This window comes from Papio anubis, chromosome 6, assembly GCF_008728515.1.
Source record: "Papio anubis isolate 15944 chromosome 6, Panubis1.0, whole genome shotgun sequence".
Classification (NCBI taxonomy): Eukaryota; Metazoa; Chordata; class Mammalia; order Primates; family Cercopithecidae; genus Papio; species Papio anubis.
Genome location: NC_044981.1, coordinates 65,995,257 through 66,023,248, shown reverse-complemented (window position 1 = coordinate 66,023,248; position 27,992 = coordinate 65,995,257). Strand labels below are relative to the sequence as shown.

At 37.4% G+C, this 27,992-nt stretch overlaps 1 protein-coding gene across 11 annotated transcripts in view; it reads right to left on the bottom strand.

Moving 5' to 3' along the window:
- Nucleotides 1-27,992, bottom strand: part of SMAP1 (small ArfGAP 1) — a 184,750-nt gene that overhangs the window by 101,545 nt on the left and 55,213 nt on the right. For 9 of the 11 annotated variants that reach the window (XM_021937408.2, XM_021937412.2, XM_031667159.1 and 6 more), the window contains exon 2: nt 17,337-17,470. In XM_021937408.2, coding sequence (XP_021793100.2) covers nt 17,337-17,470 — 134 coding nt within the window. Of the gene's footprint in view, nt 1-4,025; nt 4,146-17,336; nt 17,471-27,992 lie in introns of those variants that run through there. The other 2 variants (XM_031667164.1, XM_031667166.1) reach the window with 2 other exon arrangements.

The window sequence follows — 27,992 nt, the reverse complement described above, 5'->3', positions numbered from 1 at the left end:
TGATTGTTCTACTGGGTAATACAATGCATCACTGAGATGGCTGAGACTAAGATCCAGTTCCTTCACTCCCAATCCATACCACCATGCAGCAGCTAGTCAAAATAAGTATCTAGGAAATTTTACAACATGACAGAAGATGCTATAAGTGTTACCTCTATTATTAAAACATCATTCCTGTTGTTAAAACATTATTCCTTTTCTTTTAGGTTCTCTCACCAAAAATGCTTCTACTTATTCTTTGGCAATTAATTATTCAGTTTTCCAAAGCTAAGTCAAGCAGACTGGCTGCAAAAAAAATGTAGAGTGTGGAGGGGATGACATATACTTTGTCTAAAAGAAAAACTAAGCTCTATTTTTTAAATTATTTTAAATTATGGGTAATAAACTAGCTATCTGAACCTCTACCATCCAGTTCCTATGAATCAAGCCAGATCCTAAGTACTATTTTAATACTTAGTACTTAACATCATTTTGAAACACTTACATTTTCTAAACTTGCTTTCACTTCTCCAATAGGAGGGATAATTGTAAGGCTATCAAATAAACCACTAAAAATTCAAAGATCTTAGTAATTTTGAAAATTCTTCGGCTTTAGAGAAGTCGCATCATTCCCTGTCAGTATGTTTTTTCTCTTTATCTCACACTTCAAGTATGAAAAAAGAAAGGGGAGGACTCTGAATTACTTAAGTTAAAGTTTCTATTAAATTTATTTTTAAAATATTTTTAAGTAGACATTTATTTACTTGTTAAACTATACTTCATTTCAAAATGAAGATTTAAAAAACAAGTCAAGCATCCAGTGAGGAGAAAATGTATTGACATTCTTGACAAAGTAAGAAATGATTGTAAGACTCTGTTAAATACAAACTCAACATTCATGTTTAAGAAAAATATACTAATACACTGAGGAATAAGTGAACATGTACTTCATAGTTAAGATAAATGCCAGTAGACTGAACGTATTTTTATTTTTATTTATTTTTTTCTAAGACAGAGTCTCACTCTGTCACCCAGGCTTGAGTGCAGTGGCACAATCTTGGCTCACTGCAACCACCATCTCCTGGGTTCAAGTGATTCTCCTGCCTCAGCCTCCCAAGTAGCTGGGATTACAGATGTGTGCCACCATGCCCAGCTGATTTTTGTTATTTTTCGTAGAGACAAGGTTTCACCATATTGGCTGGGCTGGTCTCAAACTCCTGACCTCAGATGATCTGCCCGCCTGGGCCTCCCAAAGTGCTGGGATTACAGGCATGAGCCACCGCACCCTGCCAACTGAACATATTTTTTAAACTACTGTTATTTACTTTTCCCATTAAATTCAGTCTGTTCTCATTTAACATATGTTCCCAGAATGATGAATTTTGTACCGCACTTTTTAAACTGACTTCATCCAATTGGATCTTCATCCAAACTTACCACCCTTATAATTACAAAGGAAAGCTTCACCTGGAAATAGTGTAATAAACCATTTAAGAATCCTAAACCCTACTATTAAAAGTATTTTGCCCTCATCAATCAATAATCAATGTGTTTTTAGTTTCCCCACATAACCTAGTACATACAACATCACCAGCCCAAAGCATCACATCACTTGAAAGTCAGTATTTTCAAATATTTTTTGAATTGCTGAAATTCATCTACTGCCTAACATATTGTCGTCATAATCTAATGTATATGAAACATTTCTATTTGTGAAACTTCCTAAGTACAAAACATTTTACCCAACCCCAGTTTTAGCATTAAAACAGCAAAACCTCTATTCTAAAACAATTTTAAGTCATTTATGTTTTACAGAGACTGAAGAGAATTTGGGCTGTCAATTTAAAATTTTAACTGACATTTGCTTATCACATTTGTCTAATTTAATAAACTAAAACATACAAAAAGTAACACATATAACAAAACATGGGAATAGATAAAAAGAAAGTAGGCAGAATCAACGAGTAGGCAAGCAAATGTAATAGGAGATTTCATTCATTTTTAACAGTACCGTAAATGTTAAAAAAAAAAAAAAAAATCACTGTTTCATGTCAACAGGGCATCTCCAGTGACAAATGGCAATTAAGCAGCACACAACAGTTTTACCGAAAACAGAATCTTGAAACAAATGTGTGAAGATAAAGAGTAGGAACAGATAAAACAAAATGTGCCCAAGTTTACGTCATTGTCAGGATCAGGAAACAATAATTAAATATAATAAAAGGCAAAATAAATGACATACCACCTGAAATTCCAAATTAATAATTCATTCCCCTGAAAAGAAGACTTGTCAAATATTTTGTTTTAATCTTCCAAAATCTTGGAAACCAGAGGTCTCTAAGTGAAGAATCTACTTCAAAGTATGGCTTCTATTTGTCCTAGACCAACTACAGCCAAATACAGTCTATTCCACGCTCAGTGGCTAAGCCTCATAAATGTGGCTTCTTGGACTTTCCTTCTTTGTACATCTCCCTTTTTCTCAGTATCTTCTTCTTACCCCTGTACTTCGTTCCTCAGATGCTAAGAAGTACCTGAGCAACAGACATTAATAGTAAAACTAAAATTCATTCTAATATATTGTTTCAGGAAGCTATCTGCAGTTTTCACAAATTTGTATGTGTGTACTGACTTGCCCTTTGAAGTTTACTGATTGTTTTTTAAAAATGAGCTAAGTGGGGGAAAAAATAATAGAGAAGCAGATATTGCAACCGATTAGGTTACCATTAAGTTGCAATTAGATCTTCTAAATTCTCAATGGCAAAACTGCAAAATGTTAAAATAATCAGTCAAATCTTAAATATCAATGTTTAACAGAAGGATGCTACATGCCTATGTTTAATCTGGAGGAAGAAAATTAATCTAATAACTATTTAAAATAGTTTCCTACCCAACTAGATATGGTTTGGTTTTGTGTCCCCACCCAAATCTCATCTCGTAATACCCACGAGTCATGTGTTGGGAAGGGACTTGGTGGGGGGTGACTGAATCATGGGGATCTGTTCCCCATGCTGTTCTCATAATAGGCAGTTCTCATGAGATCTGATGGTTTTAAAAATGGCAGCTTCCCCTGCATGTTTCTCTCTCTCCTGCTGCCATATAAGATGTGCCTTGCTTTCCCCTCGTCTTGTGTCGTAATTGTAAGTTTCCTGGGGCCTCCCAGCCATGAGGAACTGAGTCAATTACACCTCCTTTCCTTATAAATTGCCCAATCTCAGGTGGTATTTTTATAGCAGTGTGAGAACACACTAAGACACGAATTTTCTTCTACTCCATTTTCTGAGGAACTGATTGAGAGAAAGAAGAGTCCTACCTAAGGGTCAAAAGATTTTTGTAAGGATATAAAAATGTATGCCAACTGTAAGTCTATGTATATATATGCATAAAATATTTGAGGAAAAATATACAAGAAACTGATAAACATGATTACTTCTATGGAGGGCAACTGAATGGCAGAGACAGAAGTGGGAGGGAGAATATTCACTGCACTTTTGTACCCTTTAAAGTTTGTACCATGTCCACATATTTTCTATTCCCAAGAACTGAATAAAATAATTAGAGGGGACTACAGTAATCCTGCATTGTTTCTAAATAAAATACTATCTAGAGGGAGCTTAAATAGGGTATCCAAGCAGTACCTGAATCAGAAAAAGGAGACTTTTACTAAGGAGAACAAAGTCTTCTGAGAAATCAAAAAGATCATGAATATATATTTTTAAAAATCTCATCCAAGCAGATCTTACACTCAAAATACATTCAAAGCATAAATATGGCATTTATTGACCATGCATTTTTCCAGTATCATCATCATCTTATAGAAACATCATTGTTGCTGATGATTAAAACTTTAAATTTTTAATGTATTTGTGTGGGAGTGGGGAAACTACTTGCTCTATTATTTTCTAGTCATTAAAAGCTTTAAAGCACAAACACTAGGATTTTCAACTGAAAATCTTATTTTCAGCTGAATGTATATTTTTTAAAAAACTTTTATAAAGATAAATGAATATTTTTAGTCCCTGGATAAATTCTTCATGGCAGTAACTCACCTCTACTACTACTTGAAATTTTCCAGAAATTTTTCTATCTTCCTCTCAAAAGCCACCAGGATTTCTTGCATAGCAGCAAGCCTTTCAGGACTGGTTTCAAGATCTTTTGGATTCCAGCTGCTGGAAAAGAAGGGCCACCGTTTTTGGTCTCAGGAACTCTTTGGAAATATTTAATACAGAGTCCGTTCCTTCAGTTTCATAAAATTGTTTTTTAGGGGAACTTATTCTCTGTTTTAATTATTTTTTTAAAGAATAAATCACACAATTTAAATTTTTTAATGATGATGTGGAATTAGAGGCAGCAGTTTCCATACTTTTCACAATTTCTAGATATTCTCAGATACTGATTTATCTGTTGCAGCATTTGCTAATTACTACAAACTGAGAGAATGTTTTCTTTTTTGTAAGCAATGCAATTAAACACTGTTATGACAAAATTGGAAAAGCTTCACATTACACTCTTCTGTCGTCTCTACTTAATATAATATCCATATCATTTAAAGTCCAGGTATAAACTATCCACTTTCGCTCTGGGTGCTTAAGGCCCAGCTCAGGAATCATCCTGGACTCTCCCCTCTTCTGCCAAAAGTCTTGGTTATTCTAACTCCTCAATATATTCTTTGTAGGCATCTCCTGTTTATCAAGTCCACTGCCATTACCTTAATTCAGGATCTAGTCATCTAATGCCTAGGCTACTGCGGGAATATTTTAAGAGCTCCCTACTCTCTCCCTACTATCACTCATAAGATCAGCACCAAACCAGTCACTGGCTGTAACCTTCACCATTACCTCCAATGACACATATAACTGCACCTAGCAGTCTGGTCAAAGAACTTACTCAAACACGACATGCTTTCTCCACCTTTCTACCAGAAAGGCCCTCAGCACACTGTGGTATGCATTCACTGATTAATAAACAAATAAAGGTTACTATAAAAATACCAGTGATACATTTAAAAAATATTAAAACCTACCATATGACCAGATAATACAATACAAAAAAAAAAGCCACTTTTTTGATGTGCTGAAGATCACCCACCAATTAGTTAACAGAGGCAGAAGCAGAACCCAATTCTACAGTCCCAGGACATTATTTTAACTACGCATGCTATCTTCTATCATTATTATATTCACACAAAGCAGGAAAGAAAGTGAATACACATCTAAAATATTATGTGCAATAAAATTAATAATTATGTTTCTAGATGATCTATATGTACATGTATTCAATTCAACACCCATAACAACTTCCTGTACTCTACAGGGGGACTTAAGCCTTTATCCTCAAATAACTTATTATTTATTCTCTCTCAGTTCTACCTAAATTAGGGAGTTTAGAATTAAGAGTTAAATCAAGCTCTGAAACTGAGGCAATAATTAATAGCCTACCAACCAAAAAGAGTCCAGGACCAGACAGATTCACAGCCAAATTCTACCAGAGGTACAAAGAGGAGCTGGTACCATTCCTTCTGAAACTATTCCAGTCAAAAAAAAGAGGGGATCCTCCCTAACTCATTTTATGAGGCCAACATCATCCTGATACCAAAGTCCAGGCAGAGAGACACAACAAAAACAGAGAATTTTAGACCAATATCCCTGATGAACATCAATGCGAAAATCTTCAATAAAATACTGGAAAACCGAATACAGCAGCACATCAAAAAGCTTATCCACCATGATCAAGTCGGCTTCAACCCTGGGATGCAAAGCTGGTTCAACATACACAAATCAATAAACGTAATCCATCATATAAACAGAACCAATGACAAAAACCACATGATTATCTCAATAGATGTAGAAAAGGCCTTCGACAAAATTCAACAGCCCTTCATGCTAAAAACTCTCAATAAATTCGGTATTGATGGAACATATCTCAAAATAATAAGAGCTATTTATGACAAATCCACAGCCAATATCATACTGATTGGGCAAAACCTGGAAGCATTCCCTATGAAAACCGGCACAAGACAAAAATGCCCTCTCTCACCACTCCTATTCAACCTAGTGATGGAAGTTCTGGCCATGGTAATCAGACAAGAGAAAGAAATAAAGGGTATTCAATTAGGAAGAAAGGAAGTCAAATTGTCCCTGTTTGCTGATGACATGACTGTATATTTAGAAAATCCCATCGTCTCAGCCCCAAATCTCCTTAAGCTGATAAGCAACTTCAGCAAAGTCTCAGGATACAAAATCAATGTGCAAAAATCACAAGCATTCCTACACAACAATGACAGAGCACCAAATCATGAGTCAATTCCCATTCACAACTGCTACAAAGAGAATAAAAAACCTAGGAATCCAACTTACAAGGGATGTAAAGGACCTCTTCAAGGAGAACTACAAACACTGTTCAACGAAATAAAAGAAGACACAAACAAATGGAAGAACACTCCATGCTCATGGATAGGAAGAATCAATATCATGGCCATACTGCCCAACGTAATTTATAGATTCAATGCCTTTCCCATCAAGCTACCAATGACTTTCTTCACAGAATTGGAAAAAACTGCTTTAAAGTTCATATGGAACCAAAAAAGAGCCCGCATAGCCAAGACAATCCTAAACAAAAAGAACAAAGGCTGGAGGCATCACACTACCTGACTTTATACTACAAGGCTACAGTAACCAAAACAGCATGGTGCTGGTAACAAAACAGATAATATAGACCAATGGAACAGAACAGAGGCCTCAGAAATAACACCACACATCTACAACCATCTGATCTTCGACAAACCTGACAAAAACAAGAAATGGGGAAAGGATTCCCTATTTCATAAATGGTGCTGGGAAAACTGGCTAGCCATATGTAGAAAGCTGAAACTGGATCCCTTCCTTACACCTTATACAAAAATTAATTCAAGATGGATTAAAGACTTAAATGTTACACCTAAAACCATAAAAACCCTAGAAGAAAACCTAGGCAATACCATTCAGGACATAGACATGGGCAAGGACTTCATGACTAAAACACCAAAAGCAATGGTAACAAAAGCCAAAATTGCAAATGGGATCTAATTAAACTAAAGAGTTTCTGCACGGCAAAAGAAACTACCATCAGAGTGAACAGGAAACCTACAGAATGGGAGAAAATTTTTACAATCTACCCATCTGACAAAGGGCTAATAGCCAAAATCTACAAAGAACTCAAACAAATTTACAAGAAAAAAACAACTCCATCAAAAAGTGGGCAAAGGATATGAACAGACACTTTTCAAAAGAAGACATCTATGCAGCCAACAGACACATGAAAAAAAGCGCATCATCACTGGCCATCAGAGAAATGCAAATCAAAACCACAATGAGATACCATCTCATACCAGTTAGAATGGGGATCATTAAAAAGTCAGGAAACAACAGATGCTGGAGAGGATGTGGAAAAATAGGAAGACTTCTACACTGTTGGTGGGAGTGTAAATTAGTTCAACCATTGTGGAAGACAGTGTGGCGATTCCTCAAGGATCTAGAACTAGAAAATACCATTTGACCCAGCCATCCCATTACTGGGGATATACCCAAAGGATTATAAATCATGCTACTATAAAGACACATGCACACGTATGTTTACTGTGACACCATTCATAATAACAAAGACTTAGAATCAACCCAAATGTCCATCAATGATAGACTGGATTAAGAAAATGTGGCACATATACACCATGGAATACTATGTAGCCATAAGAAAGGATGAGTTCATGTCCCTTGTACGGACATGGATGAAGCCAGAAACCATCACTCTCAGCAAACTATCATAAGGACAGAAAACCAAACACCGCATGTTCTCACTCATAGGTGGAAACTGAACAATGAGATCACTTGGACACAGGGTGGGGAACATCACACACCGGGGCCTGTCGGGGGTGGGGAGCTGGGGAGGGTTAGCATTAGGAGAAATACCTAATGTAAATGACAACAAGTTCATGGGTACAGCAAACCAACATGGCATGTATATACCTGTGTAACAAACCTGCACGTTGTGCACATGTACCCTAGAACTTGAACAAAAAAAAAAAAGAATTGGGAGTTAAATGAAAATCTTCCACTAAGTAACATCTTAACAATTTTGCTCACTCCGTTGACATAGTGATAATCACCTACATGTAAGAGAAAATTCTAAAATATGACATTTTCAAAAAAACTATTAATATTACTGATCTTATTTAAAGTTTAACCTTAAAAATTGTTAACAAATCAAGAGGAAGAAGAAACTATAGGGCACAATCTTGCACATTCAAATTAAAAATTTGTGTACTTTTTTCCAAATGGATTGTTTAAAATGCAAATCTCTTATGAAACTTCACAGATTAAATTTTGTTATAGACAGTATCACATTTCTCTCTTTACCTCAATCTTCACATGCAGGCAATACAAAAACCCTATGCTAGAGGCTGCTCCTATTCTCTGCTCTTCTTTGAAGATACATTTGATGATTCTAGCAAGGGTTCAGCATCAACTGAATCTCAATTAACTTAAAAAGTTAAGCATGTACCTGAGGACCTAATTTGAGAAATGTTGTTAGCTTGATCGAATTATAATGAGAAATCCTCCCACAAAGTAAGAAAAAAGGCTTTTTGGCCTACGGTTTTATTGAATAAATGTGTACCAAGAATTGTGTACTGAAAGCTTATTATGTACCTGGTTCTATAAGACACTATGAAAATTTATGCAAGGGTCAAACCCCTAAAAGATTAAATAATGCTCTAACACAGAGTTCTCCAGATTACCTTTAACTAAAATTGTATTCTATTAAATATTGCTTATCATAAAAATTCTATCACAGCAGAGATAACTTTCTAAGTTCCCAGAATCTCCCCAGAAAAAAGAAAACAGAAAGACCTAGGTAGAAAAACTAAAAATCAATGGATGACAGTTACAACAAAATTAAGTGACTGATTATCCCCACAAACCTCAAAATGCCATCAGGTAGGAACAAACCACTACAATGAACACTAAACCTGCCTGATGCCTACAACTAATGGGGAGTCCAATGGATCCGAGGGGAAAAAAAAAAAAATTCAAGAGATTACTATAAACTGGAAATCATAGTGAACCAATCTGAGAAAAGCACAGGTTGAAAAGGATTTTTCCCCAGTCTGATACGGTTTGGCTGCGTCACTACCCAAATCTCATCTTGAATTGTAGCTCCCATAATTCTCACGTGTTGTGGGAGAGAAACAGTGGGAGATGATTGAATCATGGGGGCAGTTTTCCCCTTACTGTTCTCAAGGTCATAAATACGTCTCACAAGATTTGATGATTTTATAAGGGGAAACCTCTTTCACTTGGCTCTCATTCTCTACTGTCTGCCACCACACGAGATGTGCCTTTTGCCTTCTGCATGATTGTGAGGCCTCCCCAGGCATGTGAAACTGTGAGTCCATTAAACCTTTTTCTTTATAAATTACTCCAGTCTTGGCTACGTCTTTATCAGCAGCGTGCAAACAGACTAATACAGTAAATTGGTACCGGGAGTGGGGCGCTGCTGTAACGATACCCAAAAATGTGGAAGTGACTTTGGAACTGGAGAACAGGCAGCAGCTGAAACAGTCTGGAGGGCTCAGAAGAAGACAGGAAAATGTGGGAACATTTGGAGCTTCCTAGAGACTTGAATAGCTTTGACCAAAATGCTGATAATGATATGGACAATGAAATCCAGGCAGATGTGGTCTCAGATGGAGATGAGGAACTTCTTGGGAACTGGAGTAAAGGTGACTGTCACGATGTTTTAGGAAAGAGACTGGCCGCATTTTGCCCCTGCCCTAGAGATTTGTAAATCTTTGAACTTGAGGGAGATGACTTAGGGTATCTGGCAGAAGAAATCTCTAAGCAGCAAAGCATTCAAGAGGTGACTTGGGTGCTGTTAAAACCATTCCATTTTAAAGCGGAAACAGAGCCTAAAAGTTTGGAAAATTTGCAGTCTGATGATGCAATAGAAAAGAAAAACCCATTTTCTGAGGAGAAATTCAACCTGGTTGCAGAAATTTGCGTAAGTAATAAGGAGTCAAATATTAATGACCAAGACAATGGGGAAAATGTCCTCAGGGCATGTCAGAGACCTTCCTGGCAGTCCCTCCCATCACAGGCCTAGGGGCCTAGAAGGAAGAAATGGTGTTGTGGGCCAGGCCCAGGACCCCCTGCTGTGTGCAGCCTAGGGACTTGGTGCCCTGCATCTCAGCTGCTCCAGCTGTGGCTAAAAGGTGCCAATGTATAGCTCAGGCCATGGCTCCAGAGGGTGTAAGCCCCAAGGGTTGGCAGCTTCCCTGTGGTGTTGAGTGTCGTGAAAACTTTTTGCAATAAACTGATAATCTAATTACTCATCAATAGCTAAGACAGCACCTAAGAGAAAGGATCAAAGCAATACATTCTTGGAATCCGCTCTAAGTAAAACAAACTTGCACATCTTATGTAAAATTTAAATTTCGACTGCCTATCAATATACTAGGTTCTCTCCAGTTCCAGATTTTTATTTTTTAAAGACAGCAGAGGCACCATACAAATATTGTACTTTAATGAACTGTAAGTCATTTTATTTGAAAAATTAATGTGCTTCTAAATAATAAAATTTATTCCAACTTTACTTGAAATAACTATGTCAGAGAGTGAAAGAGCAGAAAACTTCTTTAATGTACTTAGCCACTTTCATCTCCTCTTATAATCCTAAACATCTCAGTTTTACCACTGAATATTGGGACAACATGACCACTAACATAAGTAGTGCCTGTCGTTTTAGTTGCTTTTGAAGCTACAGTAAAATATTTATGGTATCTACCAATACTCTTTTCCTATTCACTCTGTATCTGGCCTGATTGAGAATTTAAGTTGAGGCCACAGAATATAGCAAAGCTTACTTATGAAGACTGATGAAAACCCCTCATTTTGCCTTCCATAAGAAATTTTTTCTAGGAAAGGTCAAAAGTTTAAATTAAGACAAGCAAGTCAATACTATGACATAGGTATTGCTAAGTTAAGCTAAAGACTATGCAGTTAGCTCATAGGTTTTTCTAGGAATAACTAGGTTATAATAGAAATCTGTATCCACTGTTTTTTTTTTTTTAATAGAAAATATAAACAGCAAAAGCGTGTGTTCAAAAACAATTCTTCCAGATTCAGAAAAAAAAAAATCTGTCTTACAGCTTTAACCTGAGAATCTTTTCACATTCTTTTGACTTATGTGAGAATGCTAACATTTTTTACTCTGAGGTTGAATTTCACTTTTGGTAAAAGCTGAATCACCATCACTAGCCATGATATAATTTTTATGCAAAGACAAGAAATGAAAATGCTTTTGGAACTGCTATGGTAACTAAAGAAGACTGAGTATACAACTAAAACATTCTCAACAATGGAAGAAACTTCAGAGTCATCTAAACTACTCCTCATCGGCCTACTGAATGCTTAAATCCCGGCCACATGTTTCCAGGTAGTTGTCCAGCCTCTTTACAAACCATTACAGTTAACAGTAAACCAACCTATCTTCCAAGGCAATCAATTTCATTTCTGGACAGTTTTAAATATTGAAAAATACTGCCTTTCTAGTACCTGCATTTCCAATATTACCTTGGAATTTTCATATGCTAGCTTAAGTCACCCCCCCTAAAGCTACTGTATTTTTGGAATTTTAAAGCGAAACAGGAACATGAGGTGAAAAAGAGATCAAGAAACAAAAAAAGACTACATAAAAATACAGGCTAAATGGGAAGGGGAGTGCATGATTCTTTTTTCTCCATTCCCCATTCATTGCTAAGGATAATAAGTATTATCTCAGAATTTAATCAAACCAAAGACTGATCTCAACATTCCATTAAAAAACAAGTGCATACTGTGTTCCCAGCATAGTGGAAGCCATCACAAGCACTACAAAGACACATATGATAAATTTTCAAACTGCTGGAAACTTACAATTTAGTTAGACATAAGCAAAGGTAACAATATATGGTACTTGCCATAGATAATTGAGCACATACTACATACAGAAGAAGCTTTTATTAAAGTAGAGATTTAAGCTGGGTTTTAAAGAATAGGAAGAATAGGAAGGTTTGCCAGAAGGGATATGCAAAATACATTTCCGGCTGAGCACGGTGGTCCATGCCAGTAATTCCAGCACTTTGGGAGGCCAAGGTAGGTGGATCACCTGAGGTCAGGAGTCCAAGACCAGCCTGGCCAACATGACAAAACCCTGTCTCTACTAAAAATCCAAAAAGAAATTTAGCCAGGCATGGTGGCTCATGCCTGTAGTCCCAGCTACTTGGGAGGCTGAGACAGGAGAATCGCTTGAACCCAGGGATGGAGGTTGCAGTGAGGTGAAATCACAACACCGCACTCCAGCCTGGGTGACAGAGCAAAACTCCATCACAAAAGCAAACAAACAAAAACTACATTTCCAACACGGACAACAGCAGAACCAAAACAAAACAAAAGAACACACTATCAGATTGTTTCAGCAGAAACAGCTGTCTGGTACAGCCAAAGCTATTTGTTGTAAAGCGTCTGAAGTAAGGTCAAAGACAAATGATGAAGCCAGAAGGCAGAGGAACATGAAGACCAGTTTAATGAAAATAAAAACTTTTATGAGTCTCATAGAAGAATCAATGCAAATTTCTTAGGACGGAAGTAAAATAACCAAAGCAACGTTTTAGGAAAATTACTCTGAATGCACTGTGTAAAATAAATGGAGAAGTGACACTGATGAGAAATCAGGAATAAGGTAAAGCCCTGGACATGTCAGAGAAATGAAACTAGAAAGCAGCAGAAGCAAGGAAAGAATTAAGAATACAGAAGCAAAAGGGAGAAAAGAGTAAGAACCATAGAATATACAAGTTTTTAAGATTAACTGGAACAATGACATTAACTTTCTTTCCAAATGGCTCATTATTTCCATTTTAGTTTGTCAAGCTGAAAGTAAAACAAAGACATCTACTACTCTTAATATTTACAAATGCTAAACATTAATAACTATCACTACAGCCAAAATTCCCATATTGAAACAATTTCATAAATCCTTGTTTCCTGTTTCCATATGGCATATACAGGGATTTGGTTGATATTGCTGTACAACAAGAGTTAATTCTGGTATTCCATTCTTTACTCCACCCAAAAGTATAATATCTTGGGTGGGGCGGCGGGGGGAAGTTATAGTATTTATGAAAGTATGAAAAACTTGGTCCTTTCCAAAAATTTGAAAAGTACCTCACAATAAACCCAAGACCAAAGACATTTAATCTGACCATGAACCACATTAAAAGAACTTTTAAGACTTTTTTAAGGTAACTTTATTTCTATGTTATTAAAAATCAAAGTAAGTTTTGGGAGACAATTATTTTCTTTTAAAAATAACCATACAGCAATTCTAACAGCTGTACATATTGTTGTGCTCTAAAAACTGAAATACATAACGTATACATAAATAACAGATAAAAATATGGTACATATAACATCAGTTTATAAGTAACCTTGTGAAAAACTTAGCAATTACATTTTACAGAATTACACACACACATACACACAAAGAACATTTTTATTTAACAGCTTGACTCGGCTCGAAGATTAAATCCTGTTTCCACATTTACTAATAAAAGGTATTTTTTAGAAAATACAGCTAGCCAAAACTATCATCTTTGAAAATTAGAAACACAAGGGTATAACTATGTAACTACGTACAGTAAAAGTATTTCTCTTAGTTCCATAAATAAATACCTCCCAAGCACTTCTTTTTTTAGACTGAGTCTCACTTTATCACTCAGGGCACAGAATGCAGTGGCAGGATCTTGCCTTACTGCAAGCTCCACCTGCCAGGCTCAAGCGATTCTCTCACATCACCTTCCCGAGTAGCTGGGACTACAGGTGTGTGTCACCACGCCCGGCTAATTTTCGTATTTTTAGTACAGACAAGCTTCACAATGTTGGCCAGGCTGTTCTCAAACTCTTGGCCTCAAGTGATCTGCCCACTTTGGCCACCCAAAGTTCTGAGATTACAGGAGTGAGCCACTGCTCCTGGCATCAAGCACTTTTTATATCAAATAAATTATTATAAAATATCATATGAATATGGAACACTGTATCACATTGTGATCATCACTTTTGCTCATCTGAATTAAACGTCAAAGTTAATATAACAGCCTCCAAAAAGACAGACATTTTAATGTACAGCAAAACTAACCCAATGGGATAGAAATCAGTGTAGTGTATGCCCCTGGGGGACTTGACTGGAAATTGGCATGAAGGAACTTTCTAGTGTGACAGAAATGCTCTATCTTCATTGGGGTACTGATGACATCATACAGACATTTGCCAAAACTCATAAAACTAAATGAGATCTGTAAACTGTTCTCTCTGTAATTATACCTCAATTTTTTTCTTTTTATGGGTTTTTTTTCTTTTTTTTTTTTTGAGACGGAGTCTTACTCTGTCGCCCAGGCTGGAGTGCAGTGGCAGGATCTCAGCTCACTGCAAGCTCCGCCTCCCGGGTTTACGCCATTCTCCTGCCTCAGCCTCCCGAGTAGCTGGGACTACAGGCGCCCACCACCTCGCCCGGCTAGTTTTTTGTATTTTTCAGTAGAGACGGGGTTTCACTGTGTTAGCCAGGATGGTCTCAATCTCCTGACCTCGTGATCCGCCCGTCTCGGCCTCCCAAAGTGCTGGGATTACAGGCTTGAGCCACCGCGCCCGGCCCCTTTTTATGGTTTTATAGGTTTATTTTCAGAGTAAAACAATTACACAATTTAAATCCAGGTCCAACAGAATTACTCTATCAAAGTCATCAATAATGCCAAAATGCATTCTCACTTCCGGACACTCACCAGTATCATCGAGTCATCTCCCAGTGAAGCAAAAGGGTCTGATATTTTATTCATATACATCTCTCTCATCTGCAATGTAATCTACAATTTGTTGTGGACATATTAACTTTTCCACATCTATATCAGGAATTTCAAACCCAAATTTATTTTCCATGACCATGCTTACTCTCTACTTGGTCTCAACTGTCAAAGCACAGGTCTTTAATAAAATAAGAATTCACGGAGGGCTTCTCTGGGTCAATCTTGTCATAGAGTTTCAAGATATAAAGAAGACAGTCTTTGATTCCCTCTAACATCAAAGGGGACACGTCACTATACTGGCAGCACAACTGTGTAACCTCTACCCAGCACCTGCACAAGCACCAAGCCCGCTGCGGAGTAAGCTGCAAAGCCCCAGCCTCATCAGAGTCCCCACAGAGCACAGGCAATGCTGAGCAGTGGGCTGTGGCCAGCATGGGACCCGGGGCATCAGTGCGATGGCCAAGGGCAGGTGGCAGACACAAGCAGATAGGACACAAGCTGCCATGGCTACCCCAACCCAGGATTTCCTACCTCAATTTTTTAAAAAGAAACATTGGAGGCCAGGTCCAGTGACTCATGCCAGTAGTCCCAGCACTTTGGGGGGCCAAGGCGGGCAGATCACTTGAGGTCAGGAGTTTGAGCCAGCCTGGTCAACATGGCAAAACCCCATCTCTAATAAAAATACAAAAATTAGCAACACATGGTGGCACGCACTTGTAATCCCAGCTACTTGGGAGGCTGAGGCAGGAGAATCGCTTGAATCCAAGAGACAAAGGATGCAGCGAGCAGACATCACACCACCACTGCATTCCAGCCTGAGCAACAGCGTGAGTGAGACTCCGTCTCAAAAAGAAAAAAAAAAAAAGATGGTGAGAGCAGGGGGGCCACACAGAGCAATTCCTGTCAAGAAGTTGACAAATGGAATCAAATGATGTTCAAATACAATTTCAAATATTATGTAGTATTTAATAACTGTTTTTAAAATCCTTACATTGCTAAAAAAAAAAAAATTCCAGTATTTTTTCCATATGCTTGTAACCTATGCCAAAGAAAACCAGTGAACTGCAGCCCTCTGATTAGAAAATTCTACTCTAAGCTATATAGCTGTCCATCTCAAATAATCTGCTATTCATTTCCTCTCAACAACCTAATTGAGAAAAATATTTCTGAATAACTGAACTGTTGAAGGATCTCATTTTCATCCTTAGTTTGAAATAAGCCATTAAAAAAGCAAGATACTTCGGTCATGAATGCTTTGTACCTCCATAACCCATTACAAACACCAAGTTAAACTGTCAAGCTACACCTCACAGTTTCTTGAAAAGGAGTTACAACATCAGCCGGACATGGTGGTGCATGCCTGTAGTCACAGGTACTTGGAAAGCTGACATGGGAGAATCGCTTGAGCCCAAGAGTTTGAGACCAGCCTGGGCAACATAGCAAGACCCTGTCTCAAACAAACAAAAAAAGACTTACAACATCATGACATCTGTTACCATATTCTACAGAGAGATTAAGAACATTGCCTTACAGGAAGTGTTTAAAAAGGTCTGCTTCTTTGATATAACTAGTATGTTTTCTCCTCAAGGATCTTGAAAGTACATAGAAGACTGCATTTCCTTTTATGCTCTAGCCAGCGAAAAGCTCAAAAACTAATTTAAGATGGAACCAACTAAATTATGCTTGTCTTTAGAGCCTGAATATCTCCATTCTGTTTTTCTACCCTTATTTCACCCCATTCATGTAAACTATTGGGTTAAGATTCTGAGGTGTGTCACTGAGTCTCAACCACATATATTTTATGTATTTAGCACTTCGCAGTGCCTTAAAAGTAATTTCAAAAGGGCATAAATAAGTGGTGTAACTTCACTGTGAATTACATAATAAGACCAGTAGAAGTAATCATTTTTACAATGGTGGCCAACCTTAAAGATAAAAGTAAGATTTTGAGAATTTAAGACTGTCACATTGGGAAATGGCAAACTTTTAAAACTACAAATCTACCTCTAGCAGAGTTAAACCACTCATAAATAAGTTTAGGTTGGTCATAAGAACATTTGTTCACTGGGTTGTCTTACAACTCCTGGGCCTTGTATGAAAACTAAGAACATCTCAAAACAGAAAGGAAATTATTCAAGTCTGTTTTTAGGCTAGAGGTGGTTTTTTACTTAATCTTTACCCGGGCTCCTTCTACTGATAAAAAAATAAAACTATGGAATTATATGGGCAAATTTTATCAACAAAAGAAATGATATTTTAAAAACACTTTAAAATCAACATTTTAGAAAGTATAGATTAAAAACTGACTTTACTATAGACACAAAACGAAATAAACATCTGTGAACTGAAAATTCAAATATTCCAATTTTATATGTGGCATATGCCATTTCAACATACAAAATTACTTTTCAGTGTTAATCCTTCGATGTAAGAAGGGTTAAATCTTTTGAAATCATTTTAAATATTTTAAATAATTTCTTGGTAATGTAATGTTTACCTGTATCTGTTCTGCTGTCCATTGGTCTAGGTTGACTGATTTGACCCTGGATATATGAACCCCAAGATTTCTATGAATTCCAGCACATCTGATGCAAATAAACACACCAATATTCCAGGAAGCCCATCGAGGACCTAATTTAGAAGAAGAAACCACACACACACAAAAAAAGCAAATATTAAAAACTAAAATAAACATAACAACATATTAGAAGCATTTTCGGTTTTATATAATTATAATGGAAGCTTACAGAAGTCACATGCTCAAATTTCCAAACGGTACTGGCAGCAGTCTGCTACATGTGTCTTGGCAATCTTCAAGAACCTTACTGATTTTACTCATTTTGTTTTCCTAGAAACTTCCCCTCCATTCTAAGATTTTAAAACTAATTTATAAAAACAGCTTCTTCACTTAGCATAGTTGAATCAAGAATAGTAATACCCTACTGTAAAAATAATTTATTTATTAAATGCATAAGATATGCTCACAAGATTAACCACAAATAAAAATCAAAGACATTTCAAAAATTAAATGTAGAAATTAATAAGAAAAAGACAACCAGTCCAATAGAAAATAAACAAAAAGATATAAATGAACAATTCACAGAAGAAATCTATGGCCAATAAGCATGAAAATATGCACAGTCTCACTGGTAATTAGTGAAAGTGCTTTTTAACTCGAGAGTTACTTCCATTTTGCACCCAACATACTGGAAAAAAAAATTTTTAACTACTAGTACTAAGTGTTGGCAAGAAGGGGAAACAAAGACAAATTCAAAAAGCCTTGTATCACCATGGCTAAATCTCAAATATAACACTGACATTAAAAAAGGTTACAGATAAGTGTACACAGTGTGAAACCATTTACATAAGTCGAAAAATGTGCAAAATAATAGCATACTGCATATTAATTAAATGTATCCACAAATTTCATGAAACTGAGTCAGGTAACTTGGTGGTGAGGAAAGCGGATGTGATCAGGGAAAAGTTCACTGCGGGCTTGAAGAGCACACTGAATTGCTAAGCTGTATGGCAAGAATACAAATTTCTGTTTCAGTAACATATAACAGGCATATATCAACTGAGGTGTGCTACAAAATGTTAGTTCTTCAGCTCATGGTCAAAAAGTTGTGAAAAACACTGCCAAGAAACTCACATATGAATACAAGAATACAAGTCTTAGCTGTACAATTCTTCATACCTTTGAATATATTCTTTCACAATATTTTTTAAAATTTCTGAAGATTATTTTCACATATTGCTTGTAAAATTAATAAAGTAAAAATGGAAAAATAAAAGTAATATCTGCAAAATAGGCCAAATATTCAGAATCATATTCCTAACAGACTTCTATAAATTATTTATGAAAAATGTACGTATATGGTAAGAGATATCAATAAAAATCAAGCAGCTGGACACAGTGGTTCACGCCTTTAATTCCAGCACTTTGGGAGGCCAAGGCAGGTGGATCATTTGAGGTCAGGAGTTCGAGACCAGCCTGGCCAACATGGAGAAACCCTGTCTCTACTAAAAATACAAAAAGTAGCCAGGCATGGTGGCAGGTGCCTGTAATCCCAGCTACTCAGGAGGCTGAGGCAGGAGAATCATTCGAACCCCGGAGGCAGAGATTGCAGTGAGTCAAGATCTCGCCACTCTACTCCAACCTGGGTGACAGAGCGAGACTCCGTCTCAAAAAAAAATAAAAATAAAAATAAAAATAAAATAAAGCTTTTTCTAAACGTAGCCTTCTGTTTTAAGTACATGCTGTTTATCTAAAGGTGACACTGCTCTACAAAACAACATTAAAGCTAATAATTACAATATACTAAAACTAAAAATAATGCCTCCCCAAGTTCTTTAATTACACAGCAGGAAGATTATGCACATGCAACTTATCCCCAAATATTCTGCTTTTACATTTGAGAAATGACATCCATAAACTGGCAAACATACATCTGGGACATCTATGACTACTCTAAACAGAGCTGTCTCTCCCAATTACTTTCCACTCTGTCTCATCATTTCTAACACAACAATTTACAACATAACAATGTTTTGAAGCTTACACATTAAGGTAAATAGTTACAGAGTAACAGCTGGAGGGTTTAATTATTTTTAGCAAGTAAGCCTTAAACTAAGAAAGGTTAAAGAGACACACAGTGGGCCGGAAACAGTGGCTCACACCTGTAATCCCTGCACTTTGGGAAACCAAGGTGGGAGGATAACTTGAGGCCAGGAGTTTGAGACCAGCCCAGGTAACATAACATAGTGAAACCACAGTGGTCTCTAATAAAAATTAAAAACTACACACCACACGTAGTGGTGAGTGCCTGCAGGTCTAACTACTTGGGAGGCTGAGGCAGAAGGATCACTTGAGCCCAGGAGTTCAAAGTCCCTTTGAGCTATGATGGTACCACTGCACTCTAGTCAGAAAAAAAGGGGGATGGCAGGGTGAAGGGAGAGAGAAGGGAAGGAGAAATGTACAGTGAATTCTAGATCAGTGTCTCTCAAACCCTAATGTGCATGCACATCAACTGGAAATATTATGAAAATGAAAACTTTAATTCTGTGGCCCCCAGAGTAGCTCCTAAGGTTCTGCATCCTAACGAGTTCCCAGTGATGCCCATGCTGCCATCCACAGTTGACATTTTTGAATAGCAAGGTTCTAGAGCATTCTCCACAATCTTTAACTCAAGCATTCAACACACTTTCTGATTTGCTTTTATATAACTAATGTAATTAAGGGACTGATAAAAGTGGGAGCAGTAAGAATGGAAACGAACAAATATGAAATCACCAGGAAGAGCTGACAGGGCTTACTCATAGAAAACATAATAGCAAATGAGAAGGTAGAGGCCAAAGTGCAAGTTCTGCACCTAGGATATAAAGCATGAGGGTACTTGTGGAGTCAGAAAACTGTAGGAGATTCAATGAATGCTTTAAATGATAGTGATATACCAAGATGAAAATGTCTGGCAGGTGATTTAGAATACAGGACTAAAGTTCAAACTGGATGCATACACACACACACACACACACACACACACACACACACACACACACCTTCTTTTAAGATGAGAGTTGCAGTACCAAGAACAAAAAGAGCAAAAAAGCAGAGTACTAACTCTTAGGGAGAAAATGAAAGGCAGTAAAAGTAGAGAATGAGGTCATTACAAAGAAAAGCTGTTTTCAAAAACAGGGGGGTGGGGGGATGTTCAATAGTATCAAGTGTTCCAAAGAAGAGTAACTGGGCTAAGAAAGAACATCTGGATGTGGTAACTGAGGCTGAAAAATAATAGGTAACCTCAGAGATTAGGCAGAGCAAAAGGGAGGAAGCTCATCCACTCTGAATTCATTATCAGAGTAAGAGAGAGAAAGATAATTCACCCAATCTGAATTCCATTACCAGTTTACACTCTCGCACCATTTCAGTTTCCAACTCTAAACCTTTAAGTTTCCTGTTTTCCTCTATATTAGATTATAGGAAATATTTATCTCCTGTAAATGTCTACACTCATAACAGCATGTTACACAGAATGTGCCACAATATGCATCTACTCTTTTTTCATTTGCAATTAGTTCTGTCTCCTAAAGTACATGGTAAAGTTCTCACTGGGAAGACTCTTGTATCACCTTCTGTATCACCTATAGTAAGGGAATCAACTCTATAATTTAAAAAATCTGCTAGGTCTGATGACTCAGTCAAATACTCAAATGTTTTGATTTCTGGAACAATTGATCTACGATTTTTAAAAATGGAAATAAATCTGAAAACTATGGCAAAAATCACTATCTTTAATATCAATTTTCCCATTCTTCCTTTAAGTAATAAAGGCTTCTGAATTTTAGCTAGAAACATGGCTGTCCTGACAGGAAGACTATATTTCTCAGCCTCTCCTGTAGAATGTAAACAGAAATGATATATTTTGCCATTAACCACACTGGGCCTGTGTTCTCCTGGCCTCTTCCTCTTTTCCATTTGCTGGGAAACAATAAGGAATGAACCTGCTACCCTGGATCCAGTTACAAAACCCCCATGGTGAAGATGACAGAAATACTCTACCAATACTGGACAGTTCATGTCCAGACCAATGTGAAGGAGAAATAAACTTCTATCCTGTTTAAGCCACTTTTTTTTTTTTCCTTTAAGACAGGGTCTCACTCTATTGCCCAGGCTAGAATGCAGTGGTGAAGATCTTGGCTCACTGAAATCTCTGCCTCCCAGGCTCAAGTGATCCTCCCACCTCAGCCTCACAAGTAGCTAGAACTACAGGCACATAACAACACCAACGCCCAGCTAATTTTTGTATTTTTTGTAGAGACAGGATTTCACCATGGTGTCCAGCCTGTTCTCAAACTTCTGGGTTCAAGCAATCCACCTGCCTCAGCTTCTCAAACTGCTGGGATTACAGGTATGAGCCACTGCACACTGTCAGTGTGAATTACATTTGAATGTTGGTAGCAGCAAACAGAACACACAAGAGATTTAACAATCCCTGATTTTAGAGCCCAAATTCTAAGAGGGGTTAAAGAATAATAAAAGCCTTTTTCATCAAACGTGAGTTTTCTAGATCCAATTTAAATCACCAGTTATCCATTATGTGTCTATTTTGACCAAAGTATTAAACAAAGATGACAAAACACAAATCCTGTCTTCAAGGAGCTTGAACTCTAATAATCATATAATGGTTATAGTAATAAGTACAAATGACAGAGGAACATAGAAGAGGTAAGAATGAATGTCGGCCAACAATATTGATGCAGACTTTGTAGAGACAGTGGCGTTTGATGTGATTATTACGTGGGCTGGGCACACTGGTTCACGCCTACACTCCCAGCACTTTGGGAGGCCGAGGTGGGCAGATAACTTGAGGCCAGGAATTCAAGACCAGCCTGGCCAACATGGCAAAACTCCATCTCTACTAAAAACACAAAAATTAGCTGGGGGTGGTGGTACGTGCCTGCAGTACCAGCTACTCAGGAGGCTGAGGTGTGAGAATCGCTTGAACCCTGGAAGGCAGAGGTTGCAGTGAGCCGAGATCCTGCCACTGCACTCCAGCCTGGGCAACAGAGGGAGAACCTGTCTTTAAAAAAAAAAAAAAAAAAACCCTCAAGTTACAGCAGGTAAAGTCTGGACACAATATAAGAACAAGGTAGAACAAGGTACATTCTTGGTAAAATGAACAGTGCCCTCCCATCGTGAAGAGTTTCAGCTATACTGTAATAGACAGCCAAAAAATATAACATTGCAGTACCTGATGACTGCTTTTTATTTAAATGCTAATTCAAATTTTGACATACATATACACACACACATATATACACACACATACCTCTAAAATTTGTATAGTACTACATGACTACTAACTTTCAGATAAAAATGACAGTTTTAAGCTATGGAAACCCTGCAGAGAGTGGAAATATTAGGCTGACTGATAAATCATTATTAAGTATAAATAATGTAAAAGACATTACATGTCTAAAAAACGAACAGGAATTTTATTGAGATCTCAATACACTTGCCTTGTAGCTTTCATATGATTTGAGAAGTAAGATAAAACCACTATGTGCTCTTCTGAGAAGAAATTTCTCTTCAGTTTCTGATAACCATGATGAACTAGCAAACAGAAAAGCTTTCTTAAATATTTTTTATAAAGCAAATATGATGAGGAACAAAGAATTTAATGCTAACTAACAGTAATTTCCTTTTAAGACTTATTCTATAAAGCCTTCTCCAATGCCTCAAGAGCAATTTTTAAATAACATTTATCACAATGATTTACAGTTGTTTTATCTGTCTTTTCTGAAAAACAGTGATCTCTTTGAGAATAGGGACTTCATTTTATTGATCTCTGTATGTTCTGTACCCAGCACAAGGTATGGTACAAAAATTTAAGCAGTCTCTAGCTTACAAAGGATAGCTAAGACCTTGAGCCATCTGGGTTACTACTGCCAAAACAGCTAAGGGAGTATTTTTAGAGGAAACTACCATCTTACTAAATAAATACAACATTATTCATCATATTTCCAAATACACTGTCTGGTTTAATCCTAACAAATATGCAAGGTGGGTAATATTACCATTCCATTTTAAAGATTGAGAAACTTAGGCCCAAAACATAAAGAAAAAATGGAGAGAGCCAGCTGAGACCATGACAGAGGTAAATCTCCAAATGCAACTGTGAATACTGTGTCTCCTACTACGGTAATTCCACCATTCCAAACGAAATTCCTTTATACTGGCGGGCTGATTTTACTCTACTTTGTCAGCTTTTTGAAATGCCAAGTCACTTCCGTTGAGGCTAATGATACAGGTTTAAAGATGCAAATTATTTCTTCATCTCTCCAGAAGTATCAATCCTTTTAAAATTATTATAAGTTTGTTTTATTTCTTTCCTCATAATACCCAAGATTAAAAGAAGTAAGAATTGGATTTGGTTTGGTTTTATTCATTGGAGAGGGAAACTGCAAAAGGTAGAGAATTTTGCCCAAGGAGGAACAGAAGAGGAGGGCAAAATCAACTGAGATGTAAACGTTAATTCTTAAGGCAGCATCATAGTAGTGGATGCCCAGGGAAAGAGACACACACCAAACTAGCATAAGGATCTCAAAGAGAAACTATGTATGTGAAAATATTATCCAGGATCAGGCAGGAAACAAGGAACAAATCCTTCTCTTTCCATACCACAAAGCCCTTTGTTCTTTACCCAAGAGCACTGACTAGCCCTTCACTGCTCATGGTCAGCTATACTATGGGCTGGGTATGTTTGCGAACTACCAGGAAAACCAAGAAACAAGTCATAAAAACATGTTTTCCTTCATGCCTGTAATCCCAACACTTTGGGAGGCCGAGGTGGGTGGATCACGAGGTCAGGAGCTCGAGACCATTCTGGCTAACACGGTGAAACCCAGTCTCTACTAAAAATACAAAAAATTAGCCGGGCATGGTGGTGGGCGCCTGTAGTCCCAGCTACTAGGCAGGCTGAGGCAGGAGAATGGTGTGAACCCGGGAGGCAGAGCTTGCAGTGTGCTAAGATCAAGTCACTGCACTCCAGCCTGGGTGACAGAGGGAGACTCTATCTCAAAAAAAAAAACAAAAACAAAAACAAAAACAAAAACGTTTTCCACTTATAAACAACTTAACAGCAAACCTGCAAAAGAAGCTGGAGCAGCGGATGGAGGAAGATTAGGAGTAACTGCAAACAGGCAGGAGGGATCTTATTCAAGTGATGACAGCATTCTAAAATTCTACTGTGGTGAGGGTTGTGAAACTCTGTTAACATACTAAAAACCATTGAATTATATACACTTAAAATAAGAGAATTTTACAGTATGTAATTACATAATAAAGCTTTTTTTAAAAAAAGTGTATGCATTTATTTAAACTTAGAAATATCATATATTTCTTCCTTTTATTGCTTTTTCCTTATTTTACCAAAAAAGAAAGAATGGCAGCCAGTACTATAACTACCAGGTTGAAGTGAAAAAAAACACTGGTTGGCCAGGCATGGTGGCTCACACCTGTAATACCAGCACTTTGGGAAGCTGAGAAGGGCGGATCACAAGGTCAGGAGATCGAGACCATCCTGGCTCACACGGTGAAATCCTATCTCTACTAAAAATACAAAAAAGTTAGCCAGGCTTGGTGGCAGGTGCCTGTAGTCCCAGCTACTCAGGAGGCTGAGGCAGGAGAATGGTGTGAACTCGGGAGGCAGAGCTTGCAGTGAGCCAAGATCACACCACTGCACTCTAGCCTGCGTGACACAGTGAGACTCAGTCTCACATAAAAAAAAAAAGACAACAACAAAACACTGGTTAATTTAGGATATGGAGTCTGAGCAAATACACAGAAATGCCAGCTAAGAAGCCACTGACTCAGATGCTATCATATTTAAAAGATTTCACATTTCAACCCAAAAGTTTAAATAGAATTTTCATAAATAGTATTCGGACAAAAGTTATTTTACATTTCCAAAAGGTTTCTCCTAGCAAATACACTCAATAGAATGGGACTTTTAAAATATTAAATATATTTCATTATATAATATTTTATTAAGGAAACAAATGTTCTTTAAAATATTCCTTTTTAAGTAATCTTAAAGCTACTAACATATTTTGCTATGACCTAGTCACCTGTGGTTATCTATGTCACGTTCACGTTTTCCTGTAAAGAAGCCTTGGCAATGCTAAAAGATGACATGTAGGTATAACATTTTACAACTAAAGTTCCTGCACAACCTTAATAAACTTCAAAAGAGTTACCACATTGCTGATTAGAAGAAAGTTTCCACATACTATTTAATCAATCATTTCCTAAAATGAAGCATTAATAGAAGGCAAGTGATTGTGATCACTCAAAAAAATAAGTTCACAGAACACTTCCTATCTTGACCAGGCGTGGTGGCTCACGCCTGTAATTCCAGCACTTTGGGAGGCCGAGGCAGGCAGACCACCTAAGGTCAGGAGCTCAAGAACAGCCTGGCCAACATGGTGAAACCCCGTCTCTACTAAAAATACAAAAATTAGCTGGGTGTGTGGCAGGTGTCTGTAGTTCCAGCTACTTGGGAGGCTAAGGCAGAAGAATTGCTTGAACCCAGGAGGCAAAGGTTGCAGTGAGCCAAGATCACAACACTGCACTCCAGCCTGGGTGACACGATTGAAATTCCATCTCAAAAAAAAAAAAAAAAAAAAAGAACATTTTCTATCTTTATTTTCTATCTTTAAAAAAAAAAAAACCTCTCAAATACCCCAGCAAGTACAAACATTACCCGTAAAACTGGATGTAATTAATTCTTCTAAAATTTGTCTGAAACAAGACTGACATTAAATAATAAGAAAACACTTTTTTTTATTAAAAAACAAAATAATTGATATTTAACTCATGGCAATCTTTTTTTTTCCAATATGTTTGGTAAGAAAATTGTGTAGAACCAACCAAACCAATAACATAATAGAAAATAAAACCTTTGAAAGAAAAGTGCTAAAATAAATTATTTTAAAGCTCCCCTACTCAGAAAGACAGCACTTAAGTTGTAGTATTTAAATAATTCCCTTGGAACTGCTATTTTTTTAGGAAAAAAAAAAAATCTGTCACATTCAGACTCAGAATAGCAGCACATGCATTCACCTCACAAAGATTTACTGAGCGTCTACTACATGAACACACTGTTAAAGGCTCTGGGGATATAGTAGTAAACTAAACAGATAATATCCAGCCATCATGGAACTTATACTCCTATGGAAAACAGTATACAATAGGCAAACATGTGAAAGTAATAGTGTATCAATGTGGTGAATTTTATGGAGAAAATGGATAGGGAGTACAGGTGAGGAAAGGGGGAGGGAAAGGTAGTTATCATTTGGTCAGGGAAAGTTCTACTTGACTAGTGATCTGAAGGAGTTGGGGGAACACATGCAGCTATCTGGGGAAAGAGTAATTAAGGTAAAGGGAACAATAAGCACAAAGGCCTTGAAGAATGATACGGTTTCTTCACGTTTGCATTGAGGCATTCCTTAAGAAATGTTTAATGCATGTTTAAGAAATATCAAGGAAAGCCTGGTGCAATGGCATGTGCTTATAGTCCCAGCTACCTGGGAGGCTAAGGCAGAAGGGATGCTCGAGCCCAGGAATTCAAGGCTGCAGTGCTGGAGTCACTGCACTCCAGCCTGGGCAGTAAAACAAGACCCAATCTCTAAAAAATAAAAAGAAATACTGGGCAATAAAACAAGACCCAATCTCTAAAAAAAAAAAATACCAAGGAGGGTCCAAACAAACAAACAAAAGAGTCTATAAAGGGCCACTTTTACATCCCTATAAAATATAATAAAAGTTTACTCAGAAATGTTTTTAAGTGGTTGCTGCCCAAACAACCTATTCCCTAAGAATAAAACAGCACGATCAGCACTGCTGGGGATAGGCCCCCAAATCTGGCCATAAACTGGCCCCAAAACTGGCCATAAACAAAATCTCTGCAGCACTGTGACATGTTTGTGATGGCCATGACGCCCCATGCTGAAGGTTGTGGGTTTACCAGAATGAGGGCAAGGAACACTTAGCCCACCCACTGTGGAAAAACCACTTAAAGGCATTCCTGAACCACAAACAATAGCATGAGCGATCTGTGCCTTAAGGACATGTTCCTGCTGCAGATAACTAGCCAGAGCCCAACCCTTTATTTCGGCCCATCCCTTTGTTTCCAGTAAGGAATACTTTTAGTTAATCTATAATCTATAGAAACAATGCTTATCACTGGCTGTCAATAAATATGTGGGTAAATCTCTGTTTGGGGCTCTCAGCTCTGAAAGCTGTGAGTCCCCTGATTTCCCACTCCACACGCTATATTTCTGTGTGTGTCTTTAATTCCTCTAGCGCTGCTCGGTTAGGGTCTCCCTGACCAAGCTGGTCTCGGCACAGTACATACACATAGTTCTATCATTTTTAAATCAGTGCTCAGCACATGCTTAGTAAGTATGAAAGAAAGACAAGAAAGAAAGGATTAAAGCTAAGTGAAGAAAACAATGCTAGGATTCCTCCAAAGGATGTTCTGGGCATGCGCTACTGTTCTGTCAGGCACTGGAAAGGGTCAAATGGCAAAAATAAAAATAATTTGCTCTCTACTACTCCCTACTCTCCCTAAAATTCAAAGTCAAATTGTAG